The sequence below is a fragment of the Erithacus rubecula genome (assembly GCF_903797595.1).
Source record: "Erithacus rubecula genome assembly, chromosome: 26".
Lineage (NCBI taxonomy): Eukaryota > Metazoa > Chordata > Aves > Passeriformes > Muscicapidae > Erithacus > Erithacus rubecula.
In genome coordinates, this window is record NC_136678.1 from 3,525,577 (window position 1) to 3,542,516 (window position 16,940).

Below are 16,940 nucleotides of genomic sequence, written 5' to 3' on the forward strand. Positions count from 1 at the left end.
CATTGACCCCAGCCATGGATTCTGCCAGTGGCTCTTCCCAGTTGTCCCAGTTATAAATGAGCTCAGGATGTAATGGCAGGTTGTAACAGAGACCACAGGAACCCCTGGCCTGTCCTGCAGCACCAACTGTGATGTCCAAACATGCACCAAAGTACACCTTCAACTTTTGGGAGTAAATTCCTTCTACCCTCAGCAGCCTGAGCAGGAGAAGCAGAAGTGTTTTCACTGGAATGAGGTGGAGGGACCCCAACCAGCCCCCTCCAGGCTGTCAGGGCTCTGGGTGAGAAGGAAATGATCTCCAGGTTTCAGAACAGATCCATTTTCCCCGTGTCCTGGAAGGTGCTTTGGCAGCCAGCAGCACCCAGCAGGCAGGCAGGAAGAATCTGCTGCTCCAGAAACCAAACAAGAATTCCATGGTGGGATGAACATGTCAGGGGGACAGAGGCAGGGAAAGAGGAGGGAAGGGAATGGAGTCACCTCTGACTTCCCAAGGTGCTGAGCAGCCCCAGGACGGGCAGGATGAGAGCTCTGGGGTGACAGCTGTGAGTGACAGGGTGACAAACAGGCACACTCAGGTGCCATGGGCAGGGCTGACACCCAAAACCCACGGATGAGGAGGTGGGTGGGGATGTGGGGTTCAGCACTGGAAGGGTTCAGCTGCAGGGTTTGGGTGCTGCATTCCCAGGCTCTGCTCACACCAGCCCTGTCCTCAGGCTGCCAGAACAGGAGCAGTGTCTGCTCCTCTGGCATTGCTGCTGCTGCCAGCAGCTCTGAGGCAGCTTCTGGGCTCGCAGGGAAGGTGGAGGCTGTCCCTCCACGCTCTCCCAGCTTCCCAGTTCTGGCTGTTTCCAGCCAAAAATCGCTTTTTGCCGAGCCCATCTGCAGCCTCGGCAGCGCTCGGTGCTCCCAGAGCCACCAGGATGATGGAGGAGCTGCAAAAATAGAAAATCCACTGTCAAATTCAGCATTGGGACTGTGGGCAGGGGATGGGAACGATGATTGCCCGTGGGGATAGAGGGTCTGACACGTCTGTTCCTGCTGCTTTCCCTTCCAGGGAAGGCAGGGATTTCTCTCCACAAAGAACAGAATAACCTGATCCTGCTGAGCTTTGGTGCTGCCAAGCTCCTCCTGAGGAGGAATCACAGCTTTGCCCCATCCTCCAGTTGTCCAACATCAATCCCATGTCCTCCCCTCCAAAGATTGTGCAATGAGGCTGCTGGGCCTGGGGTAATTCTGCTGATTGGACAGAATCACAAAGTTGAAAGGATGGGTTTGGGCTTTTTTTGCTGTTTTCTCCAGAACAAGGTGTGTTCATATAATTCCCAGGCTTGCACCAGCTCAGCCAGCACGTATCTGCATGTCCAGGCAGAGCTTCTGCAAAGTGAGAGCTGTGAGCTCACAGGATCTGTGTGAGAGGAGCAAATTGGAATTTTTTATTTACATTAGACCCCTCTCCACATCATGAGCTGGCAGTGGAGCAGAGAGGAGGCTCAGCTTAGCACGTTCACACTTCCCAGCACAGCTGAGTTTGCTCTTTTAATGGGCTCCCTGGCCTCTGCTGAGGATGTATTTGCTGCTGCCAACCTGACAAACAAATCTCAGCATCTTGTTGCTGCTTCCTTGGATAAATTGAGAAAAGCAAGATGAGCTTTGGGGACTTGCTAAGGAAGAGGGTTCCTGAAAGAAGGATTAGTGACAGGACAAGAGGATATATCTCAGGTTGGACATCAGGAGGAATTTCTCCATGGAAAGGGTTGTTAAACATTGTTAAACATTGTTAAACATTGCAAGGGGCTGCTCAGAGAGGTTTGGAGTCCCCATCCCTGAGGTGTCCAAAGAAGACTGGACATGGCACTGGAGTGGGCATCGCTCACAATGGCGCTGGAGGGATTTTCCACCCTCTTTGCCTCTGGGATTCTGTGATTTATGTCGGGATTTATGTCCCTCTCCCCACAGTGCCATTCCCGAGGGACCACGGCGTGTCCCTCACTGCAGTGTCACATTTGTCACCAGTGTGACACATCTGTCACCAGTGTCACACATCCATCACCTCACCCAGCACACACCAGCCCTCAGCACCTCCAGCACCGCTGCTCCATTTCCTTTAATTAAATTCCGACATTACCCCACCGTATTTCAGCCGCTTTCATCGCTTTCTTTAGCGGCGGCGGCAGGAAAAAGCAATTACTGTTCATCACAGCCGTGCCAAAATAAATTTACAAGTCGCTGCTTGGGTTTGCTGTTTTAGGTGTGGGGGGTGGAGGGACCCCCCTTCTCGGGAAATATTTCATGGATGTGGATCCTGGCCCTGCCTGAGGTTCTGGCAGAGCTCAGATGATGGAAATGCGTGTGGGGGTGGCAGGTGGGTGGGAAAAGGATTTTCTTGGGAGAATGGTCCTAAAAGTGTCGGAACTCACTGGGGGTGAGTGAGGCAGGAGCTGCTCCAGGAGCATCCCCACACAGCGATGGGGCCAACCCTTCATGGAGACCAGCTCATGCCGCAGATGAGGCAGTTTCTGCCGTTTGTTTTCCCCATTTCTCCCCTTTTTCCCGGGTCCTCAGGGAGCAGAGCTGCCGCTCCCTCAGGGCACGGCGGGAGCCCACACCGTCCCTGACCTTCTCAACATGGCGCCCGCCCCGCGCCCTTTCCCCACACGCCCCGCGCCCTCCCCAAGATGGCGGCGCCAGGGGCGCGCGGGGCCCCTCCCAAGATGGCGGCGCCGCTTCCCGCCCGCGGGGCGCTTCCGGCGGGGCCTGGCGCGGCCATGGCGGAGCTGACGGACGCGGAGCTCCGCAAGGAGCTGCTGGCGCTCGGCTACCGCCCGGGGCCCATCACCGCCACCACCCGCAAGGTCTACATCAAGAAGCTGGGCTGCCTGCGGGCCGAGGTGGCGGCGGCCCGGCGCAGCGGCCGCACCGCGCCGCCCAGCCCGGGCCGCTCTTCCGCAGGGCCGCCGCAGGCCTCGCCCTCGCGGCAGCGCTCCGGCTTCACCGGCGGGGCCGCCCGTGAGAGTGAGGAGGAGGATGAGGAGGAGGAAGAGGAGGAGGAAGTGGGGCGGCCGCCCGCGTCCCGCTGGGGGCCGTCGGGAGAGAGCGGCGGGCAGGCCTGGGGGGACCCGCGGGGATCCCCGCCGGGCCGCGGCGGAGGCGCCAGGGCTGAGGGCGGCTTGTCCCGGGACAACCTCGGGAGGCTGAGCCCTTCCGAGCAGTGGGGGACGACTGTGCAGAGAGGGGGCGGTGGGCTGGGGGCGTCCCTGGCCGGGCACGGGGGGTTCGGCTCCCCCTCGCAGTGGGACACGTCCATAGAGAGGAGCGGGGGGCTGGGGGCGGACAGGGCCGGGGGAATGAGCTCTGCGTCCCCCTGGGACACATCCAGAGACGCGGCAGAGCACGGCCGGGGGCTCAGCCAGGGGCTGGGGGCCACCCTGGATGGCTTTCGGGGCTCTTCGCTGCAGTGGGGCGCCTCAGAGAGGAGCGGGGGGCTCAGCAGTGGCCTGAGACCCACCCTGGACAGGTTCCGGGGCTCCAACTCCACATCGCAGTGGAGCCCCGCGGCAGAGAGGAGCGGGGGGCTCGGCAGCCGGGCTGCCTCGGGCTTGGATGGGCTGGGGGGGCTGAGCTCCACACCCTACTGGGGCTCCTCGGCAGCCCCCAAACCCCTTCCCAGCGAGGAGAAGCCCAGGAGCCACTGGGGGACATCGGGAGGCGGAATTGGGGTGCAGAGCTCCCGGGGTGCGGCCGCAGAGAGGAAGGGACTCTCCTCCAACACCTGGTGGAGAAAGGAGAGCGAGGTGACCCCCAGCACCCAGTGGGGCTCCTCAGCCGCCCCGGGGAGGTTCAGCAGCTTCTTCAGGAGAGGCAAGGAGGAGCTGGCGAGCAGCATTGGGAGGGAGGCCGAGCAGGAGGCGGGCAGCAGGGCTGGGGGGCTGATCCGGCGCTTCCCGTGGCGAGCGGCCAGCGATGGGGGCCAGGCAGTGACCCCGCGCTCGGCCCTGCTGCGCTCGGCGCCCAGGCAGCAGCAGGAGGGCAGGAGGAAAGGTTTGGAGTATTACCTGTCCCAGTTCCTGTGCCTCGCCAGCTTGGTGCTGCTCCTCATTTTTCTGGGCATCCTGGTGGTGAAGATGGCTGGGTCAGGCTGGCTGGACGGGACAGAGGAGACATGTACGTGCACTGGTTTAATTTTCATTTAACTTCGTTCCTTACCTTTTGTCCTGCTTTCCCTTTCACATTTATCATCCTCACTGCCATTACCTGTTTCTGTCCCTCTTCCTATCTCCACTTTCCTATGGGAAACCTTGTAAGGCATGGGAGGCAAATCAAAAGTTTGTTTTTTCCAAACGAGTTTGGCCTTCACTCCCTCAGAACCATGGGGTTTATGTGGAGTGCCATTCCTGCTGGGCCAAGGATGGATTTTATGGATTCCTGCTGGGCCAAGGATGGATTTTACAATGTGACACGATGTCTGTGCAGCACCTGGGATGTGTTTTTGATGTTCCCTCTGCCAGCACTGCCCTTCCCAGCCTTTATTCTGTCCAAGGGGGAAGTGCAGCACTTTAATTCAGCACTTAAGGTGTGGCAGTTTCTTTTTCAGTGAGAAATGAAAAGGGGTTTCCCCAGCAGCCGGTTTTTAAAGCAGAGTTCCCCAGCTGGAACAGCTGGAAATGGGGATATTTCAAGCTTTGAGCTGAACAAAGAAGAGTTTTGGGGCTGTTTGGGGAAGGTGCTGCTCCTGAGGCTGGGCACACTGTGCCCTTGGTGTGGGCTGGGAAAGCTGCTGCATTCCCAAAATAAAACTGCCCATTGTCACTGGATTGTCCTGTGCAGCTGTGACAGGAGTTGTGGAGGCAGCACAGGGCACTGGGATGTGCAGCAGGAGCAATTCCCCCCTCCAGGAGGGTTCATCTCCCTCCCTGGCTGTGCTGGGATGTTTCAGGTGACCTGAGGCAGCACTGGAGTGTAAAGATCAGCCTGAAGCTTCTCCTCAAACAGGAGCTGCTGAAAGTTTTCACTCCCCAGCTGAGGACATTGATCAGCTCCATCCTTGGTGTGTTTTTCCTCCCAGAGCAGCTCCTGGAGGGGCTGTTTGCATCTCCAGGTGCTGCCAGGGGGAGATGAGCAACAGCAGAACCTTTAAGTTGAGCCTGCTTTTAAAAAGATAATTATTTTCTTGATCAGAGCTCTTGTTTGCAGCCAGCTAACTCACCCTCTTCTCTTTCCTAGTTAATCTCTTGCCTGTGGATTGTGACAAAAACACGGATGATGTAAGCATTTATTTATTTATCCTCAATCTTGTGAGCTCTCACAGAACAGTGATTATTCCAGGTATTCAATTCCACCCATAACAGTATCACTGTAAAATGATTAATTCTATCGTTTTACAGAAAAATTGGGACTTGATGAGTTGGAATTAATGGGCCAGATTAAGTTAGGAGTGTGTATGAGACTCTAAAAGATAAAAATTTAAATTCCCAATTATGTGAATCAATTTCTTTTTAACAGTTGTACCAGCAGTGGTATTGGTTTGCAATAAAGCTGTTTTCAGCTTTAACAGTACAAGATGTAATCCAGCTAATTCCCTGAGCTCCACTGTGGAGTTCCTGCACAGCCCTGCTCCCTGTCAGGATGGATTTTTGGAAAAGCTGGGGCTGCCCCATCCCTGGAAGTTCCCAAGGCTGGGTTGGATGTGGATAAAATGCAGCCTGGGATAATGGGATTGGATGATCCCTTCCAACCCAAACCATTCCAGGATTCCATGTGCTGGTTTGGATGGGATTTTGGGAATAATTCCCTCTCTGTGAGTGTGGGGAGGGGCTGGGCTGGGATTCCCAGGGAAGCTGTGGCTGCCCCATCCCTGGAAGTGCCCAGGGCCAGGTTGGAGCAGCCTGGGACAGGGGAAGGTGTTGGGGTGGAGCTGGGTGAGCTTTAAAGGTCCCTCCCAACCCAAAAATTCCATGAGGAGCAGGGAGCAGGTTTCCTGTTGGATTCTGGGTTCTGCTGGGCTGGGGGGTTCTGGAGGTGGGTCTGAGGCTGGTGCTGCAGCCTGGCCTGGGGGTTGGTAGCACTTTATAAAATCCCAGAATCCCAAACTGGTTTGGGTGGGAAGGGACCTTAAAACTCACCCAGTTCCTCTGGGCAGTGAGAAGATGCTCTGTGTCACCTGTGTGTGGGATGTTCTCTGCTGAGGAGGTTTGGGTGGAGCTGGTGGTGCTGTGGCTGTCTGGAGCTGCACTCCCACTGTCCCCATGTCCCCATGCTGATGTGTGTCCCTGTCTGTGCCCTGCAGTTCTGCCAGGCCAAGCACAAGGATGTGACCATGGCTGTGCTGCATGAGCTCTACAATTACCTGTCTGTGCAGGCAGGTGAGTGCCAGCCCCTCCCCAGCCCTGCTGACCTGCAGGAGCTGCCTCTCCCAGCCCTGCTGCTTTCTGCCACATCCTGAAGAGGTTTTTTGGAGCAGGCAGTTCCAGGGAATAGGAAAACAAGGAAAGAGAGGTTTATTTTTATTCTGAGTGCTGCTTGGCTAATGCAGTCCTGTCACCCTACCCGGGTGAGTGGGCTTTGTTTGTACTTGAAGTGTTGGGAGTTTCAGGTAGGATTGGTTGGGTTTGTTATTCTTTTCTACCAACAGCTTGAAATTGTCTTCAAGATAGAGCCAGGAGTGTAAGCTGATGTGTTCTTACACATGAGGTGACCTAAGAAATTGTAATTTCTGCTGAAATGTGGTGGCAGATGTGTGAGTGCCTCTCCTTTTCCTCACCACAGAGTGGGACAGGTTCTCTGAGATGAGGAGCTGACCCAGCACAGTCCCTACTCCAGGAATAAATCCACCCCATACTGGTATTTTAGGTGGAGCATGCTGCTAGAAATCCACTGTCTGAGCAGGGACTTGTTCAGCAGGATTCACAGCAGTGCTGATCAGTAAAAGGGTTTCAGTTCCATTTTCTGCATTTCAGACCTCAAGGCTGAAGCCTTTGGATACTGAAGCTGCACAGAATTCTTAAATCTTTTCAAATCTAACTTTGGATTTCCACTAGATTTACTTAGCACATTTGTTTAGTCAACTTGGTGAGGCAAGATTTAGAGGATTTAGTGCCTTGCCAGCATTTCTCTGCCTGGGTTAGAGGCAGAGCTGTGATTTCAGCTCCTTGGAGGCATTTGCACCACTGATCATTAGCTCCACACCTGATACCTGGTGGCAGCTGGGCTGCTGTGCTCTGCAAGGGGCAGGAGCAATACTTTTCCCCCTCATTGTGTGTTCAGCAGCTCTGAAGTGTCAGCTTTGATTGCCCTTATCCAGCAGCAGCAGCTCTGAAGTGAGAGGTTTGATTGCCTTTATCCAACCTCCATGCAGTGGCTGAGCATTTTATTAATAGTCATAATCTGATCTGCCTGCAATATAAATCTCACCCTGGAATCATTTTGCTCAGGGCTGGGGCTGATTGGAAAGGAGAGAATTTCTTGGTGTGCATTCAGAGCCTGGTTCTAAACTCTTCAAGGGCTTTTTTACAAACATAATTTTTCTATTTGACTTTTCTTACCAGGTAATTTTGAATGTGGAAACCCTGAGAACCTAAAAAGCAAATGCATTTGGATTAGTGAGGCAAAGGATCACGTGCTGGTGAGTGGGCTCTGAGCAGCTTTGTTATAACCCAGTGCTTAGTCTTTTATAAAGCAATAAATAATAGACACTAAAACAATTCACCATCCATTTTGCTTCCTCATCCTGCTTTGATTCCCTCCCCTATCTCTTGCTTCCCCTTTGGCCAGTCCTGTTCTCAGCAGTTCTTCTGAAAATCATTTTCTCTTCCATCTCTGATTCACCCCCTGTAAATCTTAATGGTTTGTTGTTTCACTGGAGCCATCAGTCTTGTGCAACCAGAAATTTCCCTGGATTGAGGGCTGGGCTGAAGAAGGATTTTTCTCTGCTGCAGAGTGTCAGGAGACAGACTGCTCTGATCCAGCATTCCATTTCTTTCCTGGTAACCTGTCAGTAAGATTATGTTGTATTTAGTGGTTAGCCCTAACAGTCTGGGATGGTGTTATTTCACAGAGTTCTTCATGCATCATCTCCCCAGTCAGAAGACTTTAGGCCAGGCAGACCTTCAGGCTTAGTTCTTCTCCTTCCAGTTTGCAGAATCCTGATAAGAATTAACCTGGGGACAGCCCCTGTGGAGTGAATTCTCCCACTGCTGTAATGAAATCATGTTGGTCAGTATTTGAAATGAATGGAGGGCTAATCTTCTTATGGCTTCCTTTGCACAGAATGTAACTGGCAGTTCCACAAAGAAGTTTAAAGCTGCCCTGGACTGGATACTGAACAGCAACAAGGACTTGGGAATTCGGTGAGCAAAAACCTTCTGTGTCAAAGTCAGGGATCTGCTGATACTGAGCAACAACAGGGATTTAGAAATTGGGTGAGCAGAAACCTTCTGTGTCAAAGTCAGGGATCTGCTGATACTGAGCAACACAGGGATTTGGGAATTGGGTGAGCAGAAACCTTCTGTGTCAAAGTCAGGGATCTGCTGGTACTGAGCAGCAACAGGGATTTGGGAATTGGGTGGGCAGGAGCCCACTGTGTCAAAGTTGGGGATCTGATGATACTGAGCAACACAGGGATTTGGGAATTGGGTGAGCAGGAGCCCACTGTGTCAAAGTTGGGGCTCTGGGTGTTGGCTGGGGTGGAATTTGACAGGGTCAGTGGTGCCCTTTAGCTCCCAGAGCTCTCAGCAGATAGGCTGGGTTTGGCTGTGGCAGAGCTTGCTGGGCACACTTCCAAGGAGAAGCAAACCCTGCAGCAGGAGGGGAGTTATCTCCCTCTTCATTCCCAGCCCAGGCTGTGGCACTGTGTCCAGGGATGTGTTGCAGGTGAGATGGGAGTGGGAGCTCAGGGCTGTTTGTGCCTCCTGTGGGGTGATCCTGGTGTCCTGCCCGTGGGCCTGTGCCTGCAGCTCTGCCTTAACTTGCCCACCTGGTCACTTTTCCCAGGATCACCTCTCTCCAGAGTGTTTGTGCATTTGTGGAGTTTTGGAGCAGGGGGTTATTGGCCAGCCCTGTGTGCAGTGGGGGCTGTCACCCACACTTTGGGGTCCTCTGGAGCAAATCCTGAGGAGCAGGAGAGGGAAAGGGGTGTTGAGTGATACCTGCAGTGCTGGTTGTGTCTGACAGAGCACAGTAAATCCCAGAATTACTGAGTCTGGAAAATCCTTCTGGGGTCACCAACCTGTGGCTGATCCCCCCCTGGACAACCCCACCAGAGCACTGAGTGTCACATCCAAGTGAAAACTTCCAGAGGTGGCAATTCCATCACTTTTCCAGCCCCTGCCAGTGCTGACCACCCTTTTCATGGAGTAATTCCTCCTGAATGGATGGTCTGACTGATGTGGGTGCTGCTGGGACACTGAGGGGGCATTTTTCAGGCTCCATCCTTGAGAAAGAACAGCAATACTGAGTTTTGAGGGCAAAGCCAGCCCATAACCTACAGAAAGAGTGTTACCCAGAGTCAGCAGCCATCATCACCTTCCTCTGGGAAGCGTGGGCTGCCTCCAGTCTGCTCAGACTCTAAAGCCTGAACAGTTGTTTGCATTTTCACGTTGCTAAATGTGTCTCTGATTAAGTGAATTGCAGCAAGTCGTGGTGCTGGGGTTGGTGGGCCAGGCTTGTAGGAATTCCCACTGCTCCATTTGCTCTTAAATATTTCTGCAGCTGCTGCTGTGATCCACAGATCAGACAGCATCTGCTGCTTTGATTCCTGGGGTGTGCAAATTCCCAGGACAGGGCACAGCTTCCTTAGGGGCAGGGTTGGATTTGTAGGTGGGCTGGGATGCAGAGTTTTTAAATCTTGTATTTTTATACTCCAGCACATTTCCAGTCAGAAGCCATGGGTTACAATATCCTCCCACTTTTTATTTTGTTAATTAGCAGCTCTGCTGGCTGGTCCCCAAACAGCTCTGCATCCCCAGAGCTGGTGTGGCATCCCCAAAACCCTGCCCCTGGCAGTTTTAGCTACATGAGATTATTTTTTAGTTGCTAGTCTGAGAGGCAGAACTGAAAATGAGCTTTGCACTGGGTGATTCTGCTATACAGGTTTTATATATTTCTGTGGAATTTGGGTTGTAAATAAGCCAAAGGGGTGGGAAACTCCTGCAGAACCCAGGACTGGGCTGAGCTCTGTGTGATTTGTGAGCTGTAAATTGAGCAAACCTCTTTGTCTAATGGGTTGTTCATAATTAGGAGCTTAAAAACTACAGTCCCCTTTGGTCCAGCTCCCCTGGATCTGAGCATCCCCTGATTCCTGTGAGCTCTGGGGATGGCTCAGTGTGGAGTGAGCCTGGTTTTAGGAGCAGCAGTGCTGCAGGGGGGGCTGGGGGCTCTGTGCTGATGCTCTGTCACTCTTTGAGCTGCTCCTGCTCCCACTGCTGGGGCTGAGCAGTGCCTCTGCCTCAGGAACATTTCCATCTCCGTGCTGGGAGGGGGGAATCCAATTCTGAGTTTAATCTTGTGCACGCTGAGAGGGGCTGTCAGAGGAACAGGGCAGGGATTCTCAGTGTGCCAGTGGGAGCTGCAGCCCTGCTGCTTCCTGAAGCCACAGCCATCCCTGGCTGAGCCAGTCCCAGCTCAGCCAGTCCCCAAATGTGGCAGGAGGCTGTGCTGGCTCTGGGGACATTTCCTGCTGCATCTGCAGTTTGATTAAAGACTGCAGTTGCAGCCTGCTCTCTTCAGTGAGATTTTCTGCCTCTTCCTCTCAGGTTGAAAGGCAGGGACATGTCAGAGCCAGTTTCCAGTGTGGAGGAAGTGTTCTGCCTGGAATCTGCTCACCCCCAGATGGGGCTGGGCTGCCGCTTCCGCCGGGCCGTGCTCACGGCCATCACCAACGTCTTCCTGTTCTTCTGGGGTGAGTGGCTCCCCTGTGATCACACATTCCTCAGCCAGGGGAAATGCCTAACTGAGGTGAAAGAAATCTGCTGATGAGTTAATGTCTAATTAACCTTTGTTCTGGCAGCACAGGAGACCCACAGCCCTCCTCTTGTGCTGTGAGTGCTTAAAAGTTGCTTTAAATCAGGCAGCTGATGAGCTCTCTGGGTATTCCTCAAGTGCCCATTATTATGGGCTGCAGAATAAGTGTGTTAACTTACCTTAAGGAGTCAGTTTTTCTTTTTTTCTTGCTCTAAGCTCCCAAGTCCTCCTGCCTCTTTAATGATGACTTGTAGCATTTCAGGGTTGGAGGTTTTATTGGAATAGTCTGTCACGCCTCAGCTGAGACAGGGGTTTTACCCAGCAAGGTGATAACGAGAGCTGTGTGACTGCAGGAGCTTCTAATCCAGCCTGACAGGGAGGGGGTGACAAGGGACACTTCTGTTTATTGCAGACACTGAAGTCCTTCTGGGGGCAATGGAAGTACTAAACCTTCCATACACATCTCCTGCATTTTGGGCTGCCTCTGGAGCCCCAGGCTTTATTTCTCTGCCCAGCAGCTCTCCATGAAGCAGTGAAACCTGACAGTTTTCCAGAGTGATCCTGGTGGGGGAGGCCTCTGGGATTTGCAGAACTGGGGCTCTGTGGTTGTGCTGAGGTTTCTTGTGTGAGGGCAGCTCCATGCTGAGGCTTTCACCTCATCCCACAGCCACAGGTGCTGGGGGCAGCACCCAGGGGGTGAATCACTGGGATTCAATTCCAAACAGGCTCACAATGTCAGAACTAAACTGCATCCAGCCAGCAGACAGCTGTGAGTCCCTGAATTCCCTTTGTTTTTATTCCCCCAGGTCTGATAACCCTTTGGGGGATCCTGCTCTACCTCCGGTACCGCTGGCGGAAGATGGAGGAGGAGGAACAAGCCATGTATGACATGGTGAAGAAGATCATAGGTAGGAGCTGAGGGAGCTGTGGGAGCTGTGGGATCCCTGCTCTGCTCCTGCAGGCTCAGCCCTCACTCTGTGTCCCCCCACCCCCAGCTGTTGTCCAGGACCACTACAAGGAGTGGGAGCGGAATCTGGAGCGTTACCCCTACGTCGGCATCTTCCACGTCAGGGACAGCCTGATCCCTCCTCAGAGCAGGTGAGCTGGTTCTGGGCACTCTGCAGGGCTGGAAGCAGCAGGAGGGGACTCAGCACAGCTCCAAAATGCATCCCTGGAGCTGCTCTGCAGCATGAGGCTGCAGCCTTTGGGTTGGGGAAAGCTTGGACACAGCTCAGGCTGCAGGTCAGTGTGGCAGCCCTGGGGCTGCTGCCTGTGCAGTGCCACAGGTGTGTTGTCACTTGTGGTGTGGTTTTGTTCTGTCCATCAGTGCCTGGGTTGGGTTGGGTTTGGTTTGGTTTGGTTTGCTTGAACCTGGAGCATCAGGTGTCCCCTTTCCCAGCCATCCCAGGCTCTCCAAACCAGACCAGAGCAATTCCCATGAGCTGAGCAGGAGGATATTGGGGCTCTTCTGCAGTGATTGTGTCCATCTCAGCTGGACTGAGATGATTTTGGTTTGGGGCTTCCTCAGGTTGGGTTTGGTGTTTCCTCAGGTTGGATTTGGTTCTTTCTCAGACAGGAAGTGTGCTTGAGGTCATTACCCTGTAGGTGGTGGGGCTGAAGGGCTGCAGGGCTGGATCCTGGTGCTTTGTTCCATCTCTGCAGGGTTATTTTCTTGTGTTTTGGTTAAATGGAGCTGCCTTGTCCTCCTGTGAAGTGTAAAACATCCTCCCTCTGTATCAGACACAGGATTCCTTTTCCTACAAGGGATGACTGCAGCTCTTTGAGCCATCCCTGGGTGTGAGATGCTCAGAACTGCTGGATCCAAAGCTGGGGTGAACATCAGGGTGTGCTCCTGGCTGAGATCTCTGTGTGCAGGACAGGGGAGGGCAGTTTGCTCATTGAGTCCCTTTGCAGCACAAACAGGCAGAAATTCAGGCACTGACTGAGCCTCTCATCCTCCCCCCAGGCAGGATTTATGTGGCCATGCCCTGGCCTGGAATCTCTAAACCAGCTTTTGTTTGATGCCTGCACAGGGAACAGGAGGCAGCCAGACCCACAGGCACACTTGAAGCACAACCAGCTTGGGATATCCTCATTTCTTTTCTTGCTGTTCCTTGCAGAAAAAAGATGAAGAGGGTGTGGGAGAGAGCTGTGGATTTCCTGGCCTCCAACGAGTCAAGGATCCAGACAGAATCCCACAGGGTGGCAGGGGAGGACATGCTGGTGTGGAGATGGACTCAGCCCTCCTACCTGTCAGACTCAGAGCACTGAGGGCAGCAGCAGGAGCAGCCATGGGTCAGGCTGGGGCCGTGGAGCCTGTGCAGGGCTCAGGTGGGAGGAGCAGGGCCTGGCCTGAGGGTTGGATTTGCACGGCTCTGTTTGCTCTCACTGCTGAAACTCTCCAAACAACAAACGTTCAGGGCAATACTGGCTTGGAAAGAAGATGGGCTTGAGCTGGTGGGAAGCTGGAATTGCACCAAAGTGAGCCTTCCACAGAGACCTGGCTCCCGTGGCAAGCAAACAACAACCTGCAAAGAACAACTGCACACCCCTCTCCAGGGCTGGGGGTGCAACATTTCACCTCAGTTCTGCCGAGGCCAACGGTGGCAGAGCCCATCTGCAAGAGAAACATTTCCCATGGAAACATTAGGGTGGCAGTGCAGGCGTGTCTTTGTTTGTGTTTGTTTCAATCAGTGCAAAGACAGCGAGGAAGCACTTGCTGCTTCCCAGCCAGGAAAAATGTTTTGTGTTGGTATCATCCATCCAAAATTGGGGAGAGGGGGAACTGGGGGAAGCTGGGCCTGGAGAGAGGGGGGAGCCTGACGTGCCTTGGTGGTTTGGGCTGGGCTGGGGGTGCTGGAGGAGAGTTTGTGACCCTGTTACACTTGTAAGTCTGCAGTCTGTGTGCTTTATTATTTTCTGGGGGCATATGGGGGGAGGGATTTGGGTGGAAAATAAAGGATATAGGAAGCTTCTAAAGGTGCTTTTCTGTGGCTGCAGGAGGGCTCTGTTGGTGTTTGAGCTGGGCAGCTGCAGTGTCTGTGTTTGTGTCAGAGCTCTGGGGCTGGTGCTGCTCCTGCAGCCCCCCGAGGCTCCCAGGAGCAGCCTGGCTCCATCCCAGCCCTGCTGCATTGTATCTCGTGTCTGTAATCACTTGGTTACTTCAGCTTCTCTTTCTGTCCAGCAGAGGAATGTTTGTTTCCCAGGAAATGGCACCAGTGTGTGGCAGCACACAGGAGCTGCTGCTCTGCTCTTCCCTGGGCTCTGCAGCAGCTCCTGAGGCTGCAGGACCCAAACCCTTTGCAGAGTGAAGCCAGCAGTGCTTTGAGCCCTGCAGCCCCTGGATGTTCTCCTGGATTGCAGGTGGTGCCACTTCCAGGTGTGTTCCTTGTGCCTGCTCACCTGGAGTCTGCAGCTCTGGGCACCAGGGATGGAGCAGAGCTCTCCCATTCCCATGAAATGGGGAACATCCTGCATGGAGGTGGCTCTGACCCCAAATTTTGGGGTGTGAGTGTTTGGGCAGACGACTCAACAGCTCTTGGAGGCAAAGACCAGCCCTTGCACTGTAATAAAGGCAACCTTGATTCTTCCTAAATGTGTCAAGATCATCACTGCTGCCAGAGAAATTCTCTCAAACACTGGTGCCTCTGTTCTTAAACCTTTTTAAACTCTTGCTGGGGTTTGGGTGAGCTTTTTTAACCGTCCAGAAGTGCAGAGTCAGGCATTGCTGTCATCCTTTTGTATTAAACCTGGTTTTTGTAGAACAAACTTCAATGGCTTGGTGCTGTTTCTATGTTCCATTTAGCTCTGTAAACAATCAATATCAAAAATAAATTTATTATCAATAATTTACTACTTTTATTTGTGCTCAGGCATCACAGACTGTCCCAAGTGCTTTAGTTTGGATCAGGTCGAGTTCCTGCTTCTCTCAGGTTCTGGGGTGTGGCAGGAGTGGTTTCCCCACTGCTGGGGAAAGGGGTGACTCACACTGGATTAATTCATCTCTTCCTGTGGCTCTGGGTGGCAGAGGGGATTTCCAGTGGCACAGGAAGGGGGTGGCTCTGTGGCCAGCAGGAGCTGCAGTTGCTGTTGAGCTTTGGGAGCAGAAGGGAATCAGTGCAAGGCTGATTCTCCTCAGATCCCACGTTCCTGGTGGGATGCTCTTACCCAGGTGAGGTTGCTAAGTTACAGCTGGAATCCATTCCAGGTTAGGAAATGGTGCTGCTTGCAGCCATTCTGTGTGCCAGGGGCTGCTGTCTGTCTGTCTGTCTGTGACTGTCACCCCCACGTGTCCCCTGTTCCACCTCCTCCCCCCAGGGCAGAGCAGCCCCATTCCATCCAGACTGCACTGGCAATTCCAGCAGTGCCAGCAGTTTTCCTGGGAAAAGCAGGTTCTGTCCCCCTCCCAAGCAGAGCTGCTGAGGGCCCTCTCCCAATTTCTTGCTAAGTAAATTTCTATAATTAACCACATTTCTATAAATAGCTTCTCCAGTGGAGCAGTTGTGTGCCCTCCCTGTCAGGAGGCAAACGTGGCCCAACTAAAGCAGCTCTTTGCCTTTTCCTCTCCTGCTTCCATTTAAAGCCCTTCCCACAGGATGTTGGTGCTGCTGACACGACAGCTGATGCTGCACCTATGGATGGGCAGGGAGTCAGGGCATGGGGCCAGCCCTGGGAATGTCCAGGGGAGCTGGGGGGGATGGGCATAGGGACAGGGAGTGAGTCCTGCCTGGAGCTGCTCCCTCAGCACAGCCCCATCCATCCGTCCATCCGTCCATCCGTCCATCCATCATCCATCCATCCATCCATCCATCATCCATCCATCCATCCATCCATCATCCATCCATCCATCCATCCATCCATCCATCCATCCATCCATCCATCCATCATCCATCCATCTATCATCCACCCATCCATCCATCCATCCGTCCGTCCATCCATCCATCCATCATCCATCCATCATCCATCCATCCATCATCCACCCATCCATCCATCCATCCATCCATCCGTCCATCCATCCGTCCATCCATCCATCCATCCATCCATCCGTCCATCCATCCGTCCATCCATCCATCATACATCCATCCATCATCCACCCATCCATCCATCCACCCATCCATCCATCCATCCATCATCCACACATCCATCCATCCATCCATCCATCCATCCATCCATCCATCCATCCATCCATCCATCCATCCATCCATCCATCCATCCATCATCCACACATCCATCCATCCATCCATCCATCCATCCATCCATCCATCCATCCATCCATCCATCCATCCATCCATCCATCCATCCCTCATCTGTCTATCCACTGCCAGGGAAAGATGGGCTTTTCTACAATGGAAATATGAAATGATTAATGAAATATGGGATGAAATATGGGCTTTGCCTGAATGGGAAGTGGGCTCTGCCATGGGGAAGGTGGGCATTGCCAGGTGGGCATTGCCAGGTGGGCATTGCCAGGATGAAAGGTGAGCTTTGGCAGGATGGAGGGTGGGCTCTGCCAGGGGGGCTGTGCTGGTGTCCCAGGGCACACCTGGCTGCTCTCACTGAGCCCCAGGGACCCCCAGCATGAGCCTGGCCCCTCCTGACCAGCCCTGGGCTGGCTGCATTGACAGCCTGGCACGTTTGGAGCCTGGCTGCCCTTTGGGGGCTGTTGGAGCTGAGAGTGAGGGACAGAACAAGTGCAGGGATGTCAGGACCTGCTGGGCACGGGGAGAGGAGCTGGGCTGGAGCCTGCCCTGCCCTGGAGAGGGAGGAGGAAACTCAGTTGGACTCGGGGGACAGGAGAAGAGGAAGCAGAAACCCAAGTGTGGCTGTGCAGAGTGCTCAGATCAGCTCTTTCTCCTTCAGAAATCAGCCTAATAAAAAAGAAACAAATAAAGAAGTGTTTTCCTGAGCTCAGATTGTAGCATGAAGCAAGGTGAAGCCAGGCCTTGGTAATCTGGGTCTTTCTTTCATCCTTGTCCTTAATCTCAGCC

The 16,940-nt window shown here is 53.6% G+C and overlaps 1 protein-coding gene across 1 annotated transcript; it reads left to right on the forward strand.

The window, feature by feature from the left end:
* The first annotated feature begins 2,698 nt into the window (after nucleotides 1-2,698).
* On the forward strand, nucleotides 2,699-14,801 carry LEMD2 (LEM domain nuclear envelope protein 2). The gene is made up of 9 exons (XM_079327043.1): nucleotides 2,699-4,161; nucleotides 5,221-5,261; nucleotides 6,284-6,359; nucleotides 7,542-7,618; nucleotides 8,263-8,342; nucleotides 10,746-10,891; nucleotides 11,760-11,861; nucleotides 11,949-12,051; nucleotides 13,074-14,801. The coding sequence occupies exons 1-9, from the start codon at nucleotides 2,712-2,714 to the stop codon at nucleotides 13,222-13,224; spliced, it is 2,226 nt and encodes a 741-aa protein (XP_079183169.1). The 5' UTR covers nucleotides 2,699-2,711; the 3' UTR covers nucleotides 13,225-14,801.
* The last annotated feature ends 2,139 nt before the right edge of the window (nucleotides 14,802-16,940 follow it).